The following is a 26,026-nucleotide window of genomic DNA, read 5'->3' as shown; positions in this document are numbered from 1 at the left end:
TAAAGCTTGACCTATGCCTTCAGTGATCAGGCTAAGCATGCTCCATTTATCTGGAGCTCTTAAAGCTTGACCTATGTCTTCAGTGATCAGGCTAAGCATGCTCCATTTATCTGGAGCTCTTAGAGCTTGACCTATGTCTTCAGTGATAAGGCTAAGCATGCTCCATTTATCTGGAGCTCTTAAAGCCTGACCTATGAGTTCAGTGATTGGGCGAAGCATGCTCCATCTATCTGGAGCTCTTAGAGCTTGACCTATGTCTTCAGTGATTGGGCTAAGCATGCTCCATTTATCTGGATCTCTTAAAGCCTGACCTATGTCTTCAGTGATTGGGCTAATCATGCTCCATTTATCTGGAGCTAATCTTGACCCATGTCTTCAGTGATTGGGCTAAGCATGCTCCATTTATCTGGATCTCTTAAAGCTTGACCTATGTCTTCAGTGATCAGGCTAAGCATGCTCCATTTATCTGGAGCTCTTAGAGCTTGACCTATGTCTTCAGTGATCAGGCTAAGCATGCTCCATTTATCTGGAACACTTAAAGCTTGACCTATGTCTTCAGTGATCAGGCTAAGTATGCTCCATTTATCTGGATCTCAGTCATTGGGTTATACATGCTCCTTTTATCTGGATCTCTTAAGGCTTGCCCAACTTATTCAGTGACCGGGTTACACATGCTCCATTTATCTGGATCTCTTAAGGCTTGCCCTCCTTCTTCAGTGATCAGGTTGTACATGCTCCTTTTATCTGGATCTATTAAGGCTTGCCCTACATCTTCAGTGATTGGGTTACACATGGTCCATTTATCTGGAGCTCTTAGAGCTTTACCTATGTCTTCAGTGATTGGGATAAACATGCTCCATTTATCTGGATCTCTTAAAGCTTGACCTATATCTTCAGTGATCAGGCTAAGCATGCTCCATTTACCTGGAGCTCATCTTGACCCATGTCTTCAGTGATTGGGCTAAGCATGCTCCATTTATCTGGATCTCTTAAAGCTTGACCTATGTCTTCAGTGATTGGGCTAAGCATGCTCCATTTATCTGGAGCTCTTAAAGGTTGACCTATGCCTTCAGTGATCAGGCTAAGCATGCTCCATTTATCTGGAGCTCTTAGAGCTTGACCTATGTCTTCAGTGATTGGGCTAAGCATGCTCCATTTATCTGGATCTCTTAAAGCTTGACCTATGTCTTCAGTGATCAGGCTAAGCATGCTCCATTTATCTGGAGCTCTTAGAGCTTGACCCATGTCTTCAGTGATTGGGCTAAGCATGCTCCATTGATGTGGATCTCTTAAAGCTTGACCTATGCCTTCAGTGATCAGGCTAAGCATGCTCCATTTATCTGGAGCACTTAAAGCTTGACCTATGTCTTCAGTGATCAGGCTAAGCATGCTCCATTTATCTGGAGCTCTTAAAGCTTGACCTATGCCTTCAGTGATCAGGCTAAGCATGCTCCATTTATCTGCAGCTCTTAAAGCTTGACCTATGTCTTCAGTGATCAGGCTAAGCATGCTCCATTTATCGGGAGCTCTTAGAGCTTGACCTATGTCTTCAGTGATCAGGCTAAGCATGCTCCATTTGTCTGGAGCTCTTAAAGCTTGACCTATGTGTTCAGTGATTGGGCTAAGCATGCTCCATCTATCTGGAGCTCTTAGAGCTTGACCTATGTCTTCAGTGATTGGGCTAAGCATGCTCCATTTATCTGGATCTCTTAAAGCCTGACCTATATCTTCAGTGATTGGGCTTTGCATGCTCCATTTATCTGGAGCTCTTAAAGCTTCACCTATGTCTTCAGTGATCAGTCTAAGCATGCTCCATTTATCTGGAGCTCTTAGAGATTGACCTATGACTTCAGTGATTGGGCTAAGCATGATCCATTTATCTGGATCTCTTAAAGCTTGACCTATGTCTTCAGTGATCAGGCTAAGCATGCTCCATTGATCTGGAGCTCTTAAAGCTTGACCTATGTCTTCAGTGATCCGGCTAAGCATGCTCCATTTATCTTGAGCTCTTAAAGCTTGACCTATGTCTTCAGTGATCCGGCTAAGCATGCTCCATTTATCTTGAGCTCTTAGAGCTTGACCTATGTCTTCAGTGATTGGGCTAAGCATGCTCCATTGATGTGGATCTCTTAAAGCTTGACCTATGTCTTCAGTGATCAGGCTAAGCATGCTCCATTTATCTGGAGCTCTTAGAGCCTGACCTATGTCTTCAGTGATCAGGCTAAGCATGCTCCATTTATCTGGATCTCAGTCATTGGGTTATACATGCTCCTTTTATCTGGATCTCTTAAGGCTTGCCCAACTTATTCAGTGACCGGGTTACACATGCTCCATTTATCTGGATCTCTTAAGGCTTGCCCTCCTTCTTCAGTGATCAGGTTGTACATGCTCCTTTTATCTGGATCTATTAAGGCTTGCCCTACATCTTCAGTGATTGGGTTACACATGGTCCATTTATCTGGAGCTCTTAGAGCTTTACCTATGTCTTCAGTGATTGGGCTAAACATGCTCCATTTATCTGGATCTCTTAAAGCTTGACCTATATCTTCAGTGATCAGGCTAAGCATGCTCCATTTATCTGGAGCTCATCTTGACCCATGTCTTCAGTGATTGGGCTAAGCATGCTCCATTTATCTGGATCTCTTAAAGCTTGACCTATGTCTTCAGTGATTGGGCTAAGCATGCTCCATTTATCTGGAGCTCTTAAAGCTTGACCTATGCCTTCAGTGATCAGGCTGCTCCATTTATCTGGAGCTCTTAGAGCTTGACCTATGTCTTCAGTGATTGGGCTAAGCATGCTCCATTTATCTGGATCTCTTAAAGCTTGACCTATGTCTTCAGTGATCAGGCTAAGCATGCTCTGTTTATCTGGAGCTCTTAAAACTTGACCTCTGTCTTCAGTGATCAGGCTAAGCATGCTCCATTTATCTGGAGCTCTTAGAGCTTGACCTATGTCTTCAGTGATTGGGTTAAGCATGCTCCATTTATTTGGAAACCTTAAAGCTTGCGCTATGTCTTTAGTGATTGGGTTAAGCATGCTGCATTTATATGGTTCTCTTAAGGATTGACCTGCTTCTTCAGTGATCAAGTTATGCGTTTCCCATTTATCTAGATCTCTTAAGGCTTGCCCTATCTTCAGAGATCGGGTTAAACACGCTCCATTTATCTGGATCTCTTAAAGCTTGACCTATGTCTTCAGTGATCAGGCTAAGCATGCTCCATTTATCTGGAGCTCTTAAAGCTTCACCTATGTCTTCAGTGATCAGGCTAAGCATGCTCCATTTATCTGGAGCTCTTAGAGATTGACCTATGACTTCAGTGATTGGCCTAAGCATGATCCATTTATCTGGATCTCTTAAAGCTTGACCTATGTCTTCAGTGATCAGGCTAAGCATGCTCCATTTATCTGGAGCTCTTAAAGCTTGCCCTATGTCTTCAGTGATCCGGCTAAGCATGCTCCATTTATCTTGAGCTCTTAGAGCTTGACCTATGTCTTCAGTGATTGGGCAAAGCATGCTGAATTTATCTGGATCTCTTCAAGCTTGACCTATGTCTTCAGTGATCAGGCTAAGTATGCTCCATTTATCTGGATCTCAGTCATTGGGTTATACATGCTCCTTTTATCTGGATCTCTTAAGGCTTGCCCAACTTATTCAGTGACCGGGTTACACATGCTCCATTTATCTGGATCTCTTAAGGCTTGCCCTCCTTCTTCAGTGATCAGGTTGTACATGCTCCTTTTATCTGGATCTATTAAGGCTTGCCCTACATCTTCAGTGATTGGGTTACACATGGTCCATTTATCTGGAGCTCTTAGAGCTTTACCTATGTCTTCAGTGATTGGGCTAAACATGCTCCATTTATCTGGATCTCTTAAAGCTTGACCTATATCTTCAGTGATCAGGCTAAGCATGCTCCATTTATCTGGAGCTCATCTTGACCCATGTCTTCAGTGATTGGGCTAAGCATGCTCCATTTATCTGGATCTCTTAAAGCTTGACCTATGCCTTCAGTGATCAGGCTAAGCATGCTCCATTTATCTGGAGCTCTTAGAGCTTGACCTATGTCTTCAGTGATTGGGCTAAGCATGCTCCATTTATCTGGATCTCTTAAAGCTTGACCTATGTCTTCAGTGATCAGGCTAAGCATGCTACATTCATCTGGAGCTCTTAAAGCTTGACCTATGTCTTCAGTGATCAGGCTAAGCATGCTCCATTTATCTGGAGCTCTTAGAGCTTGACCTATGTCTTCAGTGATTGGGCTAAGCATGCTCCATTGATGTGGATCTCTTAAAGCTTGACCTATGCCTTCAGTGATCAGGCTAAGCATGCTCCATTTATCTGGAGCACTTAAAGCTTGACCTATGTTTTCAGTGATCAGGCTAAGCATGCTCCATTTATCTGGAGCTCTTAAAGCTTGACCTATGCCTTCAGTGATCAGGCTAAGCATGCTCCATTTATCTGCAGCTCTTAAAGCTTGACCTATGTCTTCAGTGATCAGGCTAAGCATGCTCCATTTATCTGGAGCTCTTAGAGCTTGACCTATGTCTTCAGTGATCAGGCTAAGCATGCTCCATTTATCTGGAGCTCTTAAAGCTTGACCTATGTGTTCAGTGATTGGGCTAAGCATGCTCCATCTATCTGGAGCTCTTAGAGCTTGACCTATGTCTTCAGTGATTGGGCTAAGCATGCTCCATTTATCTGGATCTCTTAAAGCTTGACCTATATCTTCAGTGATCAGGCTAAGCATGCTCCATTTATCTGGAGCTCATCTTGACCCATGTCTTCAGTGATTGGGCTAAGCATGCTACATTTATCTGGATCTCTTAAAGCTTGACCTATGCCTTCAGTGATCAGGCTAAGCATGCTCCATTTATCTGGAGCTCTTAGAGCTTGACCTATGTCTTCAGTGATTGGGCTAAGCATGCTCCATTTATCTGGATCTCTTAAAGCTTGACCTATGTCTTCAGTGATCAGGCTAAGCATGCTACATTCATCTGGAGCTCTTAAAGCTTGACCTATGTCTTCAGTGATCAGGCTAAGCATGCTCCATTTATCTGGAGCTCTTAGAGCTTGACCTATGTCTTCAGTGATTGGGCTAAGCATGCTCCATTGATGTGGATCTCTTAAAGCTTGACCTATGCCTTCAGTGATCAGGCTAAGCATGCTCCATTTATCTGGAGCACTTAAAGCTTGACCTATGTTTTCAGTGATCAGGCTAAGCATGCTCCATTTATCTGGAGCTCTTAAAGCTTGACCTATGCCTTCAGTGATCAGGCTAAGCATGCTCCATTTATCTGCAGCTCTTAAAGCTTGACCTATGTCTTCAGTGATCAGGCTAAGCATGCTCCATTTATCTGGAGCTCTTAGAGCTTGACCTATGTCTTCAGTGATCAGGCTAAGCATGCTCCATTTATCTGGAGCTCTTAAAGCTTGACCTATGTGTTCAGTGATTGGGCTAAGCATGCTCCATCTATCTGGAGCTCTTAGAGCTTGACCTATGTCTTCAGTGATTGGGCTAAGCATGCTCCATTTATCTGGATCTCTTAAAGCCTGACCTATGTCTTCAGTGATTGGGCTTTGCATGCTCCATTTATCTGGAGCTCTTAAAGCTTCACCTATGTCTTCAGTGATCAGTCTAAGCATGCTCCATTTATCTGTAGCTCTTAGAGATTGACCTATGACTTCAGTGATTGGGCTAAGCATGATCCATTTATCTGGATCTCTTAAAGCTTGACCTATGTCTTCAGTGATCAGGCTAAGCATGCTCCATTGATCTGGAGCTCTTAAAGCTTGACCTATGTCTTCAGTGATCCAGCTAAGCATGCTCCATTTATCTTGAGCTCTTAGAGCTTGACCTATGTCTTCAGTGATTGGGCTAAGCATGCTGAATTTATCTGGATCTCTTCAAGCTTGACCTATGTCTTCAGTGATCAGGCTAAGTATGCTCCATTTATCTGGATCTCAGTCATTGGATTATACATGCTCCTTTTATCTGGATCTCTTAAGGCCTGCCCAACTTATTCAGTGACCGGGTTACACATGCTCCATTTATCTGGATCTCTTAAGGCTTGCCCTCCTTCTTCAGTGATCAGATTGTACATGCTCCTTTTATCTGGATCTATTAAGGCTTGCCCTACATCTTCGGTGATTGGGTTACACATGGTCCATTTATCTGGAGCTCTTAGAGCTTGACCTAAGTCTTCAGTGATTGGGCTAAACATGCTCCATTTATCTGGATCTCTTAAAGCTTGACCTATATCTTCAGTGATCAGGCTAAGCATGCTCCATTTATCTGGAGCTCATCTTGACCCATGTCTTCAGTGATTGGGCTAAGCATGCTCCATTTATCTGGATCTCTTAAAGCTTGACCTATGTCTTCAGTGATTGGGCTAAGCATGCTCCATTTATCTGGAGCTCTTAAAGGTTGACCTATGCCTTCAGTGATCAGGCTAAGCATGCTCCATTTATCTGGAGCTCTTAGAGCTTGACCTATGTCTTCAGTGATTGGGCTAAGCATGCTCCATTTATCTGGATCTCTTAAAGCTTGACCTACGTCTTCAGTGATCAGGCTAAGCATGCTCCATTTAGCTGGAGCTCTTAAAGCTTGACCTATGTCTTCAGTGATCGGGCTAAGTATGCTCCATTTACCTGGATCAGTTAAGGCTTGCCCTCCTTCTTCAGTCATTGGGTTATACATGCTCCTTTTATCCGGATCTCTTAAGGCTTGTCCTACTTATTCAGTGACCGGGTTACACATGCTCCATTTATCTGGATCTCTTAAAGCTTGCCCTCCTTCTTCAGGTTGTACATGCTCCTTTTATCTGGATCTATTAAGGCTTGCCCTCCTACTTAAGTGATCGGGTTATACATGCTCCATGTATCTGGATCTCTTAAGGCCTGCCTTCTTCTTCAGTGATTGGGTTACACGTGCTCCATTTATCTGGATCTCTTAAGGCTTGCGCTACATCTTCAGTGATTGGGTTACACATGCTCCATTTATCTGGAGCTCTTAGAGCTTGGCCTATGTCTTCAGTGATTGGGCTAAACATGCCCCATTTATCTGGATCTCTTCAAGCTTGACCTATGTCTTCAGTGATCAGGCTAAGCATGCTCCATTTATCTGGAGCTCTTAGAGCTTGACCTATGTCTTCAGTGATTGGGCTAAGCATGCTCCATTTATCTGGATCTCTTAAAGCTTGACCTATGTCTTCAGTGATTGGGCTAAGCATGCTCCATTTATCTGGAGCTCTTAAAGCTTGACCTATGTCTTCAGTGATCAGGCTAAGCATGCTCCATTTATCTGGAGGAGCTTGACCTATGTCTTCAGTGATTGGGCTAAGCATGCTCCATTTATCTGGATCTCTTAAAGCTTGACCTATGTCTTCAGTGATTGGGCTAAACATGCCCCATTTATCTGGATCTCTTCAAGCTTGACCTATGTCTTCAGTGATCAGGCTAAGCATGCTCCATTTATCTGGAGCTCTTAGAGCGTGACCTATGTCTTCAGTGATTGGGCTAAGCATGCTCCATCTGTATCTCTTAAGGCTTGCCCTCCTTCTTCAGTGATCAGGTTGTACATGCTCCTTTTATCTGGAGCTATTAAGGCTTGCCCTCCTTCTTCAGTGATCAGGTTATACATTCTCCATTTATCTGGATCTCTTAAGGCTTGCCCTACATCTTCAGTGATTGGGTTACACATGCTCCATTTATCTGGAGCTCTTAAGACTTGCCTACTTCTTCAGTAATCGGGTTACGCTGCTCCACTTATCTAGAGCTCTTAAAGCTTCACCTATGTCTTCAGTGATGAGGATAAGCATGCTGCATTGATCTTGATCTCTTAAAGCTTGCCCTATACCTTTGGTGATGGGGTTAAGCATGCTCGATTTATCTGGACCTCTTAAAGTCTGATCTGGTTAAGCATGGTCCATTTATCTGGGTGTGTTAAAGCTTGTCTTATGTTTTCAGTTTCTGTCGCTGGTGTTACATGTGTGAATGTTCTGTATGTTAGTGCTATGTGTTCAGGGGACCCATTTTTCCCACATTCACATGTCACTGGCTAAGACTAATGGGTTGCAGGTGTGTAGGGTAAGGGCCATGGCCAGTCATGCGTCAGCATCAAACGGTCCCGTTTCTTCAGGAAGGAGGAGAAGACCCAATGATCCTTGCCAGATGTAGCTCTCAGAGAGTTCCGTTGAAACGTAATCATATATATACATAGAGAATGAGATTTTCACTCTGCAGCGTAGTGTGCGCTGATATGAAACTTCCTGGCAAAATTGTGTGCCGGACCGAGACTCGAACTACGGACCTTTGCCTTTCGCGGGCAAGTGCTCTATCAACAGAGCTAGCCAAGCACGACTCACGCCCCGTCCCCACAGCTTTACTTCTGCCAGTACGTCTCCTACCTTCCAAACTTTACAGAAGCTCTACTTTCTTTCAGGAGTGCTAGTTCTGCAAGGTTCGCAGGAGAGCTTCTGTAAAATTTGGAAGGTAGGAGACGAGGTACTGGCAGAAGTAAAGCTGTGAGGACGGGGCGTGAGTTGTGCTTGGGTAGCTCAGTCTGTAGAGCACTTGCCCGCGAAAGGCAAAGGTCCCTAGTTCGAGTCTCGGTCCGGCACACAGTTTTAATCTGCCAGGAAGTTTCATATATATACATGATAATAAGAATTTAGTGTTGCTCAGTGGCCTGATGCATGACTTTCTACTGGACGCCACTAACCCATTTGTCGAACCAGGAGAGGAGTTAAACGTGGAGACCAAGCCACCTGTTGTTTCTAGGAACTCCTCACATAGCTGAGCGGTGAAGGCTAGGTTACAAGAAGATTGAAAAATTCGTGCTCTGACAGAGGTTCGATCCCGCTAGCTCTCAGTTTGCCGCCACAAGCTTAATGGCTTTTTTATCGTTATTTTTATCGGAATTTGGTCTCCGTGAATGTCACATGATACTTGATCGAGTGGTTCGTTAAATAATTTACTCAATTTTTTTTGTTTACAGAGGGCAGTCAGCCTTCTGATGGAACACGCTGTGTTACCGAGCTGGCTTTGCTAGACCAGCGGGCCCGACGTGTATGCCCCTAGTTGATCTGCAGGTCATAGTTTGAGAGTGTCAATATATGTCACATATTTGGCCGCGTCTTTTGACTGTGTTGCCTTAGAAGCTTAAATTATTCACACTATCAAGCGACCATGGACATTAGTGTCTTATCTGACGAAATTTGAACTTGGAAACACTTCCCCATTCCTGAGAAAATCGCATCTTTACGGACCCATATCTTTTTACTGAACTGACTTAGAAGTTTAAACTTTTTACACTGCCAAAGCGCGTGGTCCTCAGTATCTATATAAATCAAAATCATTTGCCGCAGGTATGAAAGATCGTCACCTGAGAAGGGGTTTGCCGATTTGGTTGATTTTCTGTTGTTGCGTTCGTTATTGCCAGGACAAGGTTTGTGTGAAAGAAAATGTTTGAAAAATTCAAAAGAAAAGTCAAATTAACATCAGTTGCCGCGTGTATGAAATCTCATTAATCAAGAAGGGCTCGACGGATTTTGTTGAGTTTTGTCTTCTTGTGTTCGTAATTGCCAGGACAAGGTTTGTATGAAAGAATTTTTGGAATCTCCACCGGAAAAGTCGGAATTTAAAATCAGTTGTGAAAATTCGTCACCTGGGAGCGGCCTGACCGATTTTTTAATTTTTTTTCCTTAATCCTGGACGGTAATGGTTATTTATGGTACGGAAAAATTTTATAATCTTTTGCTTTTAGTTTGGCAATTCTGCTGTTACATGCTTCCATAGTAAAAAAATCAGATCGACAGTTATGTATATAATATATAAATACGTATGTAATAAGTATAAAGGGGAATCGTTGTCACCGAAAATCTCGAAAAGTTCTTGACCGATTTATTGCAAATTATTACATGAAACTCTACTGAACGTCCGAACGGACGTGAACTACATATTTTTGCAATAAATGTAGAGCATATAAACGGGAAGCGTAGTAAATACATATATCGAAAAGTTCTCGACAAATTTTTACACGATACTCTAACATTCGGACGGACATAAGCAGACAAGCTACATATTTTTCTAATTATGTAATATACACGTACATATGCAATATACAAAGGGAGAAGAAGAGTTGGTACCACAAATCTCGAAAAGTGTTTTCACCGACTTACTTTTGGTTTTTACATACTACTCTACTGAACATTTGGTATATATATATATATATATATATATATATATATATATATATATATAACATTTGGTATATATTCGTTTGATGCTTATTTCGTGAGATATTTGGCCCAGTCACTATCAATGGACCACCCTATTATATATATATTTGGCCCAGTCACTATCAATAGACCACCCAGATGGCGCTATGGTTGGCCCGCTAAATGGCGCTGCCATAGGTCCAACGGATATCAACTGCGTTTTTTTTTTAAATAGAAGCCCCCATTTTTTATTACATATTCGTGTAATACGTAAAGAAATATGAATGTTTTGGTTGGACCTCTTTTTTCGCTTTGTGATAGATGGCGCTGTAATAGTCACAAACGTATAAGTACGTGGTATCACGTAACATTCTGCCAGTGCAGACGGTATTTGCTTCGTGATACATTACCCGTGTTAAAATGGACCGTTTACCAATTGCGGATAAGGTCGATATGGTGTTGATGTATGGCTATCGTGATCAAAATGCCCAACGGCCGTGTGCTACGTATGCTGCTCGGTATCCTGGACGACATCATCCAAGTGTCCGGACCGTTCGCCAGATAGCTACGTTATTTAAGGAAACAGGAAGTGTTCAGCCACATGTGAAACGTCAACGAACTGCAACAAATGATGATGCCCAAGTAGGTGTTTTAGCTGCTGTCGCGGCCAATCCGCACATCAGTAGCAGACAAATTGCGCGAGAATCGGGAATCTCAAAAAAGGCGGTGTTGAGAATGCTACATCAACATTGATTGCACCCGTACCATATTTCTATGCACCAGGAATTGGATGGCGACGACTCTGAACGTCGTGTACAGTTCTGCAACTGGGCACAAGAGAAATTACGGGACGATGACAGATTTTTTGCACGAGTTCTATTTAGAGACGAAGCGTCATTCACCAACAGCGATAACGTAAACCGGCATAATATGCACTATTGGGCAACGGAAAATCCACGTTGGCTGCGAGAAGTGGAACGTAAGTGCAGCGTTATGTCTTTTTATCTATGGCAATCTAAATGGTGCATTGTATGTTGATTGTATGCTGATTTCGTACGTAATGTTGTACCGATGTTACTACGAGATGTTTCACTGCATGACAGAACGGCGATGTACTTCTGACATGATGGATGTACGGCACATAGCTCGCGTGCGGTTGAAGCGGTATTGAATAGCATATTTCATGACAGGTGGATTGGTCGTCGAAGCACCATACCATGGCCCGCACGTTCACCCGATTTCTTTCTGTGGGGAAGGATATTAGCTATCGTAATCCACCGACAACGCCTTACAATAAGCGTCAGCGCATTGTCAATGCATGTGCGAACTTCACGGAAGGCGAACTACTCGCTGTTGAGAGGAATGTCGTTACACGTATTGCTAAATGCATTGAGGTTGACGGACATCATTTTTAGCATTTATTGCATTAATGTGGTATTTAGAGGTAATCACGCTGTAACAGGATGCGTTTTCAGAAATGATAAGTACCCAAAGGTACATGTATCACATTGGAACAACCGAAATAAAATGTTCAAACGTAGCTACGTTCTGTATTTTAATTTAAAAAAACCTACCTGTTACCAACTGTTCGTCTAAAATTGTGAGCCATATGTTTGTGATTATTACAGCGCCATCTATCACAAAGCGAAAAACGTAGTCCAAGTAAAACATTCATATTTATTTATGTACTACACGAATATTTAATAAAAAGTGGGGGGTCCCTATTTAAAAAAACGCAGTGGGAATCGTTGCCACCGAAAATCTCGAAAGTTCTTGAGCGATTTACTGCAAATTATTACGCGAAACTCTACATATTTTTGTAATAAATGTATAATATATAAAGGGGAAGCGTGGTAACCACATATATCGAAAATTTCTTGACGGATTTATTTCAAATTTTTACACGATACTCAAACATTCGGACGCACATAGGCAGATAAGATACATATTTTTCTAATTATGTAGTATACACATACAAATGTATAAAGGGAGAATGGTTGGTACAACAAATCTCGAAAGGTTTTTTACGGATTTACTTCTGTTTTTTTACATGATACTCTACTGAACATTTGGTATATATATGATTTTAACACGATACTCTACTGAACATTATATATATGAAGATGAGACGCTGTTACCAAAACTCTCTAAGCGATCTTGACGGATTTACATTAAATTTTCACACTATATTGAACATTCAGACGCAAATGGACATAGAGAAGGAGAAGGAGGAGATGGACAGAGAGGGGGGGGGGGGGCAGAGGGGGCTATGCACGGGAGACGGCGGGAGGAGGAGATGTACGGAAAGAGAGAGAAGATCAGCAGAGAGCGGGAGCAAGGAATTTACGATGTGTATGCAATTCCCATACACATTTAATAGTTTCGAATGTTACCTTATGCGCTAATTTTCAGCTTAATATCTCTACCCGTTCCTGAGAGAACGTGGTCTTAAAGAGAGCTAGACAGACGGACGAGAAAGTGATCTTATTAAGGCTGGCTCTGAGCACTATGGGACTCTACTGCTGAGGTCATAAGTCCCCTAGAACTTAGAACTACTTAAACCTAACTAAGGACAACACACACATCCAAGCCCGAGGCAGGATTCGAACCTGCGACCGTAGCGGTCGCGCGGTTCCAGACTGTAGCGCCAGAACCGCTCGGCCACCAGCAGCCGGCTGATCTTATTAAGGGTTCCGTTTTTACAGACTGAGTTAAGGAACACTAAAAATGGTAGCATATGACGTTGCAGGTCGAAAATAAGCGGGAAACGCTAGCCTCTTGTGACAGACGTGGACGCCGCGTCGGTTTGGAGGGAAAGTAAAGCCCTTTGAAACTGGTGCCGCGCACCTTCAGCCCTCACACCGGCCGCCGCCTACACTACCTGTGTGCTGGGAGCCCAGTGTTCTGCGCACGCGCAGCAGGGCGTCCAGTGGCAGGTCGCTGAGGCCCTGGAGGGCTGCCGCGTCCAGGCCGTCCACGTCCGCGTCTTCAGCGCCGCGCGTCTCCGCCGCCAGCACCATCACCAGCAGCAGCATGGCAGACTCACCCTGGAGAAGAGAGAGAGAGAGAGAGAGAGAGAGAGAGAGAGAGAGCGAGTAAAAAGCAGTTATGACAAGTGCGAAAAATATCTAACTACCAGTTTAATAAGCCATGGTCACAAAATACAAACCAGAATTCTTTACACAAGAATGGAAAACCTGGTAGAAACCGACCTCGGAGAACATCAGTTTGGATTTCGGAGAGATGAAGGTTTACCCGAAGTGATACTGATCCTACGACTTACTTTAGGGGATAGGTTAGGGAAACGCAAACCTACGTGTATAGCACTTGTACACTAAGAGAGAGCTTTTGACAATGTTGACTGGGATACTCTCTGTGAAATTCTGAAGGTAGCAAGAGTAAAATAAAGGGACCGGAAGGCTATTTATAGCTTGTACAGAAACCAGACAGCAGTTATAAAAGTCGAGGGGCATGAAAGGGAAAAAGTGATTGAAAACGGAGTGAGGCAGGGTAGAAGCCTATCCATGATGTTATTCGGTATTTACACTGAACAAAGAGTAAGGGAAACCACAGAAATATTTGGAGTAGCATTAAAATGTAGGGAGAAGTAATAAAACGTTTGAGGTATGCCAGTGACATCATAATTCCGTCAGAGATACCAAAGGACATAGAACAGCAGTCAAATTAAGTGTTTTGAAAGGCCGGTATAAGATGAACATCAACAAAAGCAAGACAAGGATTATACAGTGAAGAGCCAAGGAAACTGGTACATCTGCGCAATATCGTGTAGGGTCCCCACGAGACGCAAAAGCGCCGCACGAGGGGTGGAGATCTCTTCTGAGCAGCACGTTGTAAGGCATCCCAGACATGCTCAATAATTTTCATATCTGCGGAAGTGTTTAAACTCAGAAGAGTGTTCCTGGAGCCACTCAGTTGCAACTCTGGACGAGTTTTGCTATTTGGGTAGCAAAATAACTGATAACGATGGCGAGAAAGCAATTTCTGAAAAATATAAATTCGATAACATCAAATATAGATAAAAGGAATACGAAGTCTTATCTGAAATTATTTGTTTGGAGTGTAGTGAGCCGGCCGAATTGGCCGTGCGGTTAAAGGCGCTGCAGCCTGGAACCGCAAGACCGCTACGGTCGCAGGTTCGAATCCTGCCTCGGGCATGGATGTTTGTGATGTCCTTAGGTTAGTTAGGTTTAACTGGTTCTAAGTTCTAGGGGACTAATGACCTCAGCAGTTGAGTCCCATAGTGCTCAGAGCCATTTGAACCTTTTTTTTTTTTTTGAGTGTAGTGAGACGTAGATGATAACAATTTCAGACAAGAAGAGAATAAAAGCTCTTGAAATGTGGTGCTACAGAAGAATGCTGAAGATAGGTGGGCGGATCACGTAATTAACGAGGAGGTACTAAATAGATTTGGGGAGAAAAGAAATTTGTGGCGCAACCTGACTAGAAGAAGGGATCGGTTGAGAGGACACATTCAGAGACATGAAGGGATCACCAGTTTAGTACTAGAGGGAAGTGTTGGATGGGGGTGGGGGTAAAAATTATAGAGACCAAGATATGCATACAGTAAGCACATTCGGAAGGATGTAGGTTGCAATATTTATTCGGAGATGAAGCTGGTTGCAGAGGATAGAATAGCTTGGAAAGCTGCATCGAAACATTCTTCGAACTGAAGACCACAACGATAATAACACGTAGCAAAAATATGCCCCGTACAAGTTACTCACGAGGCAGACGGGAGCACCAACCGATATGGTGTCTGTACGTCCAAAGGACACGTTCGGCCAGTATTTAAGGCCGGTGCTGATTGATGTAGCTACTAAGTGCCTTAGGCCAGAAATACTTAGTCGAGTAGTTGAGTGTTACTTCTTAGTGTACTCGATTTAGCAAAGTGGATAGCAAACAGTCTAGGAAATATACAGGATGGTATCGAGTAGATGTTACAGGCTTTCAGGGATGATGGAGAACGTAAATGTAGGTTTTTGAGGTACAGAACCATGGTTTGGTAACGACCGAATTGAAGGTTGTAAACGAAAATCTTTCAAATAATTCTTACAGTGGACTTCTTCCACTGTGAGTTCTTTGGTTTTCATATTTTGGGAAGAGGTAATTCGGACGAAAACAAGAAAACATTGTTAAGTACACATGGGCTCTTAAGTGCATACCTTAATAGATCTGAAGTGCATATCTTAATCGCTACAAGGTCTTGTTCAATAGAAGAGATGTGTTAATTCGACTTCGTCGTTTCCAGACCAGTGTCCCTTACTTCTCATTGATACTACATTTACCTTTCTCCATCATGCCTGGAAGTTTCTAACATCGTCACTGCAAAAATAATGGACAGTGTTCCGAGAATTAGCTATGAAATGAGCGTCCGCAGAATGAAATGTACTCGAAGGGCATCAGGCGAAGCTGAACGAAACAGATTAGGAAATCATTTAGTAAAAATTGTAGGTTTGGTATTTGAACGGAAAAGTGAGATGGTAAAAGCAGAGAACATACGAAATGCTGACTAGCAATAGTAAGAAAAGAATTTCGGAAAAGTGGAAATTTGTTAAAATCTAACTTAAATTTATGTGTTAGAAACTCTTTTCTGAAGGTATCTCTGTGGGGTGCATCCTTCGATGAAAGTGAAATGTGGACAATAAACGCTTCGGACAAAAAGAGAATAAAAGCTTTTGAAATTTGGTGTTACAGGAGAATGCTGAAGATTAGGTGAGCAGATTAGATAAAATATCAGGAGGTGCTGAATCGAAATGAAAACTAAAGAAATTTATGGCACAATTTGATTAAAAGAAGGTATAGGTTATTGTGAGACAACCTGAGACATCAAAGAATCTTGAATTTGGTAATGCATGGAAATTTCGTAACTCAGAATTACAGAGAGAGCTACGCATCAATACGCAGGTTAAAGTAGATATAGCTCGCAGTAATAGTGGAGAAACGATATGCCTTGCACAGCACGGACTGGGATAGAGTCCTCCATCACCGAGCGAGGTGGCGCAGCAGTGGCTAGGACACTGGACTCGCATTCGGGAGGAGGACGGTTCAATCCCGCTTCCGGCCATCCTGATGTAGGTTTACCGTGATTTTCCTAAATCGCTTCAGGCAAATGCCGGGATGGTTCCTTTGAAAGGGTACGTCCGACTTCTTTCTCCATCCTTCCCTACTCTGATGAGTAAAGAAATTAAAGAAATTAAAGAAATTAAACCAATTAATATGGCATATTCAGAATCTACTAAAAAACGAGAACAACAATGAGAAAACTTAAACATACAAGAAAGAAAACTAGAATATTTGAATAATATACAATCTGTAAAGAAAGAACCCAAAAATATTTATGAGAAGGAACAAAAAAATTAGAGAAGAAAGAAGAAGTAAACAGCTGTTTTAAGAGACAATGACCAGATTCTGCAGGAAGTGGAGTATATAAAATTTATGCTTTTGTAGGAAATGGTAAGTACTCTTATGTAGTTATTTTGGGCTAACAAATTGGGAAAAAATCTGAATATATTGTTAAAGGTTCCATTAAAAATTAATTTATAGAAATGAAGAAAAATGAAAACTTTCTTTAAAATGCCATATTTATTTTTATTCTGTATAGAAGTCTTCGTCAATAATTGAAAGTTCTTTATTTTCATAAAGAAGCACCATTTAAGGAAATAAAACGGTTTTTCTACTTATAAGGAAAATTCTTTCCTCCAGAATAGCATACTTAAAAGCAGGTATTATTTTCGAAAACAAAGACAGTTTATTGTGTAAAAAAGACGATAAAGAAACGATCGAAAATACAAAAATGGGACCAACACTAGGAAATATAAAAATAAATAACTGTAAAATACGAGAAAATTTGCAAGGATTAAATCTATCTGTTTCAAATATTGCCACTGAAAATTATTGTAGAAAAGACGGATATATTTCTAAATTCGAAAAAATAAAATTTTATGCTATTGTTATAAAGAGTTTTCTATGGGTTTTATTTTTTCATTAGTAGAAAATTTATATATTAAATAATGAATTGCTAGCCATGTGGCACTGTATCATAATTTTCTAGAACTGTTCTTTTATCATTCTGAAATAAAAAAATTTTCTTAACTTCGTTATTGATTAAAATTTTAATATTTACATCTCTAGTTGTTTAGTTGTACTTCACCCTCAGTAATCTATTGGCTTGAGAAGAAGATTTAAAAAAAACTAGATTTAAATTACAAGATTAAGGTCAAACTACATAGAACTCAAATGACTCCAAATAAGCAAAAATAAAGAGTTGTGTTTGTTGCTTAATTTTTATGTGCATATGCTTTCAATTGTGTCTATTTTGTTTGTTTCAAATTTTTCTAGAGTAATATAACACTAACGCTGATTTTGGATATCTTTATTCGTTCCAATTAAACTTGCTACATATTTAAGAAAATAATACCCTCCAGAAATGTATCAAGGGTGAATTAAATCTCCATCTTATACACAATAAATATGATAAACATCGTGTTACATAACTAAACAATTACAGAAATAATGGTTTTTTATAGTCTCCTTAGTTATATAAACACACATAACCTTTTCCCAAGCTGTGATGTCTAGGAATAATTAGTTTTTTCATTTACTCTAATTAAAATTATTTATACTAAAAATTCGTAGTAATTAATGGAAGAAGATAAAAGTGCTAAACTTTTAGATCTGTTTTACAAGAATAAAATGCATAACCAGGATACAAAAGAAAAATTGAGTAGTTTACTAGATGACGAAAACCAAGTAGAGTGCTTAGATGTAATTTTACTTAAAATGGTTGTGCAAAAATTACTTTTGACGATAAATCAAAAGATTCATTTGTAGAATTAAAAGATTTAAATAAATGTGATAGAGAGAAATACATAAAAAAGATTCTTAAGGTGATTAACCCAATGTTTTTGGAAGAAAATATTGGAATTCTAGCGAGGAAAGTGGAATAGATAATAATATTATAGAGACAAATTTGGAAAAGAAGTAGTAGAAGACCACAAAGGTGACCGAATTTACAAAAGAAAGGTATAATTTTTATTTGTTATTAATTTGTAATTCTGTAAAATTATCTACAAAGACATAAAGGGCATCTGGCAGACGCCCTTACCGAGATGCTCACTTAAACACTAAAAAAATGGCTATCAAATGGAGAACAAAAATTGACAACAAAAATGGCCAAAAACGACAAAAAATACAACATAAAACAGAAATTTTTAACGTGTTTTAGATTTATGTTTAACGTTTACGAGTAGTAAATGCGACAAAGAGAGGAGGAAGGAGGAAATAGGCACAGATATGAGGAGAAGGAAATAGACTGAGAGAGGGGGACAGGAAAGTGGCCAGAGAAAGGAGATAGAGGGAGGAGGTTGTGGAGATGGGCGGAGACAGTAGGATGAGGAGGTAGCAGAGAGGGGGTAGGAGCAGATGGACACAGAGAGGGGAGGCGTAGATAGAAAGGTAGTGGAAAGGGGGGGTGGAGGGTGTGGACAAAGAGAGAGGGTATCAGAAGGTGGACCAGAGATTGGGGCAGGAGTAGATGGGCAGATAAGTGGAGTCTCCCATGTGACTAGCTCCAACTACCATTCCTCATTCAAAGTCCGTTAATTTATGTCGGGCAGCCATAATCACGAAGCCTTTTCACATGAATCACCTGAATGCAAATGACAGCTTCGCCAATGCACTGCCTGTCTATACCTGGTGTACGCGATACTGTGGCCATCTGTATTTGAGCACATTGCTAATCCCATGACTCTTGTCACCTCATTGTATTACTGGGTCCCTCGTATTGCAGTCCCAACGACTTCTATCTCCATATCTAGAGACTTCTGCAAGAGGATCTGCATTTCTTCTCACGAAGCAGAAGTACTGCAGACAACTTAGTCTGCTCCGAAACTGTTCCGTTTTTACCACAGGAGCAACAGCTCTCAGATTTGGCCATAATCTGGGGCTCCAAAGTCTGCTGGTTGTGTAACACTCAAAGAGCCTCTGCAATCCACTGAAGACACGAGATGGGGCAGTGAACTAAATATCCAAATTCTGAAAATTATACGAGAGCAGTTCTAAAATAAACGAAAAAGTATGGCAGTCTCCTCTCTGCGAAACCCCTAACTCATATACAAAGGGTGCTTGGTTTTATAAAGAAAATATACTGTTACATGTTTGGAAAAATTTATTTGAGCTCAACACATTTATGGGTCTTCGTTCTAGCTTCTTTAAGAGAACTAAGATATATATGATTTCGATTGTGCTGCAAACCACTCTGCCTTTCGGCTTCCTCAATATTCAGAAATCTTCTTCCCTTGAGATGTTTCTTGAGGTTTGACTTTAGGAAATTTAAAGGCACCAGACGGGCAGTTCTGTCGTTGCAGCTGATAATAGAATCAGAACTAAACAAAAATCAAGACAAATTCATAGGATTTGTCGACATGGAAAAAGCGTCTGACAACGTCAAATGGTGCAAGATGTAGGAAATTTTCAGAAAAATAGCGCTAAGCTCTAGGGAAAGACGGGTAATATACAACATGTATAAGAACCAAGAGGAAACAATAAGACCAAGAACGAAGTGCTCGGATTGAAAAGTGTGTAAGACAGGGACCCAGACTTTCGGCCATACTGTTTAATCTATACATCGAAGAAGGAATAACGAAAAATAAAAGAAAGTTTCAAGAGTGGAAATAAAATTCAAGGTGAAAGGACTTCAATGATAAGATTTGCTAATCACATGGCTATCGTCAGAGAGAGTGCAGAAGAATTACAGGATCTGTTGAACCTAATGAAGAGTCTTATGTGTTCAGAATATGGATTGAACGTAAATCGAAGAAAGACGAAAGTAACGAGAAGTAGTAGAAACGAGAACAGCGAGAAACTGAACATCAGGATTGGTGATTACGAAGCAGATGAAGTTAAGGTATTCTGCTACCCAGGCAGCAAAATAACCCATGACGGACGGAACAAGGAGGACGTCAAAAAGACTATCACTGGCAAAAAGGACATTCCTGGCCAAGAGAAGTCTATTAGTATTAGATAGGTCCTAATTTGAGAAAGAATATTCTGAGCAGAGTAGTGTATGGTAGTGAGCTTCAAGGATTCTCGATATAATTTACAGGATATGCATGATAGAGACCTATACGTTACGCAAATGAAACTGAACGAGAGATAGATTACAATGATTTTAAGAGAAGCAGTGGATGTTTGCATAACTTCAAACACTGCTACGGAATTGGAGGACGTAGCTAAATTTGAAACTACTGTCAACTTGATGATGCACTGCAAACTACGGAATTGGCCCGAAAATTTGTAGATGAGATAAATAAACTTATCCCAGCGTTCAGTAAGGAATTTGTTTTCAACTCAGGCCAGTCGGAATTTGAAGAGGATATGCATGTGAGAGGAACCTTGGAAATTAGAGGTAGCGAAAAGTTATATTAAGATTAACTAACATCAGTGGACGATAAATAGTTTGAGTGGACGATAAATAGTTTAGACAAGAAGAGAATAGAAGCTTTCGAAATGTGGTGCTACAGAAGAATGCTGAAGATTAGATGGGTAGATCATATAACTAATGAGGAGGTACTGAATATAATTGGCGAGAAGAGAAAATTGTGGCACAACTTGACTAGAAGAAGGGATCGGTTGGTAGGACATATTCTGAGGCACCAAGGGATCACTAATTTATTATTGGAGGACAGCTTGGAGGGTAAAAATCGTAGAGGGAGACCAAGAGATGAATACACTAAGCAGATTCAGAAGGATGTAGGTTGCAGTAGGTACTGGGAGATGAAGAAGCTTGCACAGGATAGAGTAACATGGAGAGCTGCATCAAACCAGTCTCTCGATTGAAGACCACAACAACAACAACATCATTCCCTTAATGCATTCGTATACAGTTACGCCGAATGTCAATATGTATAGCAAATTGGCTGGAAGGTTATTTATTGTGCTGTCAAGAAGTTGCATTCTCTGAAGTGCGCGTGACCTTCCAAGGGCAGTAAGAAATATTTACGTCACAGGAAGCAAGAGTGGAAAAATGGGCGTAAGAGAACTACAACTACGGTATGAGCACTGCTTTTGGCCAGCAGCTGCTCAAAATAATCTGCTTTTGCTTGATTCCTGGTCTGCGTATGAAAATCATACTCCTTTAGAGCAAAGTAGCCCTCCTGAAAAATGTGTGACATTGCAGTTCATACCACCTGGAACCACCGGAGAAATTCAGCCTCTGGACGTTTGTTTCTTCCGTAACTGTAAAACACATTATCACACCATCTGCAGGTACACTTTAAAGCAGGGCCGGCCAAACACTGCACAGTGTGCAGATGTGCGGAAGTGCTGCACATGTGCGCACGTGTACCACAGCGAGCGACAGCGACATCTGTTATTAGGCATGTGTCCCAAATGAACGGCGGCGGCTCCACTTCCCTGTTTATGTGGTACAAGCAAGAGCGCAACATACCCAGTCTCGTTTACCCTTGGTAACCGCAACCTTAACAGAGAAGTACTGAGAAATGGCAGGTACTGTGAAAAAGCAAAGGACGGGAGATCTATGTTCTCAGTCGTTTAAAAATGACTGGGAACTGCAATTCTTTTTTATAGCCGTTGGTGAAAACTCACAACGTTTGCTATGCCGCCGAATAATAGGCGACCAGCGTAAGTTTCCAATTGAAAGACACTACAATACATATCACAAAGACGAGTGTAGTGTACTCAACAGTGAAGAACGGCAAGCAAAATTAAATGTCCCTAAGAAAATGGATGAGACACATCAACTCCATTGTCATTTCTCATGACCAGTGATAAACGTGTTTGGATTTATTCCTTTCATAATTAAAAATTATTGTTTACTAACTGTGCATTAGTGCCTCATTCTGCTCCATGTTACATTATTATCAGGAAACTTGGTCATTAAACCGATTGTTCCAATGAATACTTACATTTAGGGTTTTTTTTTTTTTTTTTTTTTTTTTTTTTAATGTGTGAAGGGCTACGCTCAGCTGAAGTCGATAAAGCATAACATTCATCTAATTTTCGGTTATTATGCAGATTTCAGACGGGGCTGATGAAAGATGTAGCAATAATGGTATTGAAATAACAGGTAATCATCGAGAGGTCTGCGGTTATCATTCTGTTCAGAGGTCAGTGAGACAGAAATTATGTGGGTGTAACTGAGGGCACCGAGAATTAGTTATACGAAACCTTGCATTAGTTTAATGTTATTTGAAATCATGAATAAGTGCTCTCTTTCTTAAATACTAGATAAAAGAAATTACGCGTGTTTACGTGTCGTCAGTCAAGCTGCCTTAATAAAAACCCACGGTTGTTAACTGTATTACTTGTCTTACTGGGTTAAACTGTTAAAAGTAGACGTCTCAGTGAGTAGACTGTGACAGTATTCTAAAGGTTTAATACGCGAAATACCTTCCCATGGTTGGCTTGTAAGCTGTGGAAAGAGCACTAGAATGCGCCGGTACAGAGTATCCCAGCAAGTGGATAAAGCGACATCTGTGCATAGAAACATGCACTACATGAACGCTGACGGCTGCGGCGTGCACGCTGTGACCCGGAAGTTGCACATGTGCAGGAGCACCGCACGCGTGCAGAATTTCTGGCCGGCCCTGCTTTAAAGGATAATCAGTTGCACGATAAGCCTATCTGGTAATCGACTGCATGCTGTCACATTCCGCCAGTTCTCATCACCCTGTTACACGCATATGATTCTGTATGCATTCTTCAAGAGTGGATACCTAGCTGGAAGCCCCGTACGGTTTGTAACTCCCAAGGATTTCGCCTTCGATCTTGATTGTGCAAGCCATTGTTATCACTGTGACGCGCCATTTTGTCATCCGGTGTTCATGGTGCAAGTTAATGGTTTGTTTTGAACATTTCTTGAATGTCGACGACGTCCATTTTGTGTAATACCTATATCCCACAGAAGGTTGGCCTCTGCACTTCCGGAACACTGGTTTTCTGTCGCCCTCCTCATGTACAGGGTGTTTCAAAAATGACCGGTATATTTGAAACGGCAATAAAAACTAAACGAGCAGCGATAGAAATACACCGTTTGTTGCATTATGCTTGGGACAACAGTACATTTTCAGGCAGACAAACTTTCGAAATTACAGTAGTTACAATTTTGAACAACAGATGGCGCGCTGCGGTCTGGGAAACTCTATAGTACGATATTTTCCACATATCCACCATGGGTAGCAATAATATGGCGTAGTCTCTGAATGAAATTACCCGAAACCTTTGACAACGTGTCTGGCGGAATGGCTTCACATGCAGATGAGATGTACTGCTTCAGCTGTTCAATTGTTTCTGGATTCTGGCGGTACACCTGGTCTTTCAAGTGTCCCCACAGAAAGAAGTCACAGGGGTTCATGTCTGGCGAATAGGGAGGCCAATCCACGCCGCCTCCTGTATGTTTCGGATAGCCCAAAGCAATCACACGATCATCGAAATATTCATTCAGGAAAGTAAAGACGTCGGCCGTGCGATGTGGCCGGGCACCATCTTGCATAAACCACGAGGTGTTCGCAGTGTCGTCTAAGGCAGTTTGTACCGCCACAAATTCACGAAGAATGTCCAGATAGCGTGATGCAGTAATCGTTTCGGATCTGAAAAATGGGCCAATGATTCCTTTGGAAGAAATGGCGGCCCAGACCAGTACTTTTTGAGGATGCAGGGACGATGGGACTGCAACATGGGGCTTTTCGGTTCCCCATATGCGCCAGTTCTGTTTATTGACGAAGGCGTCCAGGTAAAAATAAGCTTCGTCAGTAAACCAAATGCTGCCCACATGCATATCGCCGTCATCAATCCTGTGCACTATATCAGCGAATGTCTCTCGTGCAGCAATGGTAGCGGCGCTGAGGGGTTGCCGCGTTTGAATTTTGTACGGATAGAGGTGTAAACTCTGGCGCATGAGACGATACGTGGACGTTGGCGTCATTTGGACCGCAGCTGCAACACGGCGAACGGAAACCCGAGGCCGCTGTCGGATCACCTGCTGCACTAGCTGCGCGTTGCCCTCTGTGGTTGCAGTACGCAGTCGCCCTACCTTTCCAGCACGTTCATCCGTCACGTTCCCAGTCCGTTGAAATTTTTCAAACAGATCCTTTATTGTATCGCTATTCGGTCCTTTGGTTACATTAAACCTCCGTTGAAAACTTCGTCTTGTTGCAACAAACTGTGTTCTAGGCGGTGGAATTCCAACACCAGAAAAATCCTCTGTTCTAAGGAATAAACCATGTTGTCCACAGCACACTTGCACGTTGTGAGCAGCATACGCTTACAGCCGAAAGACGACGTACAGAATGGCGCACCCACAGACTGCCTTGTCGTCTATATCTTTCACATCACTTGCAGCGCCATCTGTTGTTGAAAATTGTAACTACTGTAATTTCGAAAGTTTGTCCGCCTGAAAATGTACTGTTGTCCCAAGCATATTGCAACAAACGGTGTATTTCTATCGCTGCTCGTTTAGGTTTTATTGCCGTTTCAAATATACCGGTCATTTTTGAAACACCCTGTACATGATGAGGCATTATAGTCCGAGCCACGAACAATGGCACGCATGGGGACTGCATTGTTGACGATTGCAAGCGACAGTTGCGGTACGTGTATGCTCGTGCTTTTTGCCTGAAGAAAGTGTGTATCCTGCAAATTATGTCTCTCACTTGCTTGTGCTGAATTAATCACTCACCACCAGCAATGGAAAAATGGAAATGAGCGTATGGCATCGTTGGCCGGGAGGCCCCTATTCGGGGAATTTCGGCCGCCAAGCGCAAGTCTTATTTCATTCGACGCCACATTGGCCGACTTGCGCGCCGTTGATGAGGATGAAATGACGATGAGGACAACACGACGCCCAGTCCCGAGCGGAGAAAACCTCCAACCCGGCCGGGAACCGAACCCGGGCCCGCTTACATGCAAGGCGCGCACGTTACCACCCAGCTAAGCAGGCGGATAGCATCAGCGATGACAACTCGCAACAGATGGACTAGAAAGTCACTAAACAACTGACAACGATCACATTTAATGCTCGTATTACCTGCGACATTCCCAGCCAAGCGCTCAGAACACTACCCAACGCTCATTGGCTGTCTGAGAACGTGTGACGTAGGTTCTCCGAACAAGCCCAAAAGCTGCGCAGAACGAGTCCAAACTCAACTGCCATTGTTTGCGGGGTAAAGTCAGGACATGCGGGGACCAAGCAGCAGTCGGTATTGTAATTGTAAACTGTCGAAGCTGCGTTGGTAAAGTACCGGAACTTCAAGCGCTGATAGAAAGCAAAGAAGCTGAGATCGTTATAGTTATGGAAAGCTGGCTGAAGCCAGAGATAAATTCTGCCGAAATTTTTACAAAGGCACAGACGGTATTTAGAATGGATAGATTGCATGCAACCGGTGGTGGCGTGTTTGTCGCTGTTAGTAATTTATTCTGTAGTGAAATAGATGTGGATAGTTCCTGTGAATTATTATGGGTGGAGGTTACACTCAACAACCGAGCTAGGTTAATAACTGGCTCCTTTTACCGACCTCCCGACTCAGCAGCGTTAGTGGCACAGCAACTGAGGGAAAATCTGGAATACATTTCACATAAATTTCCTCAGCATGTTATAGTCTTAGGTGGAGATTTCAATTTACCATATATAGACTGGGACACTCAGATGTTTAGCGCGGGTGGTAGGGACAGAGCATCGAGTGACATTATACTGAGTGCACTATCCGAGCAATTAAACAGAGAACCGACTAGTGGAGATAACATCTTGGACCTACTGATAACAAACAGACC

The 26,026-nt window shown here is 41.9% G+C and overlaps 1 protein-coding gene across 1 annotated transcript in view; it reads right to left on the bottom strand.

The window, feature by feature from the left end:
* Positions 1-26,026, bottom strand: part of LOC126209876 (elastin-like) — an 86,549-nt gene that overhangs the window by 33,192 nt on the left and 27,331 nt on the right. The window contains exon 2 of the mRNA XM_049939000.1: positions 13,101-13,266. Coding sequence (XP_049794957.1) covers positions 13,101-13,254 — 154 coding nt within the window. The 5' untranslated portion in view covers positions 13,255-13,266. The remainder of the gene's footprint in view (positions 1-13,100; positions 13,267-26,026) is intronic.

Source organism: Schistocerca nitens, chromosome 10, assembly GCF_023898315.1.
Source record: "Schistocerca nitens isolate TAMUIC-IGC-003100 chromosome 10, iqSchNite1.1, whole genome shotgun sequence".
In the NCBI taxonomy this organism is placed as follows: Eukaryota; Metazoa; Arthropoda; class Insecta; order Orthoptera; family Acrididae; genus Schistocerca; species Schistocerca nitens.
Note: the sequence above shows the minus strand (reverse complement) of the source record. Positions and strands in the feature narration are given on the sequence as shown.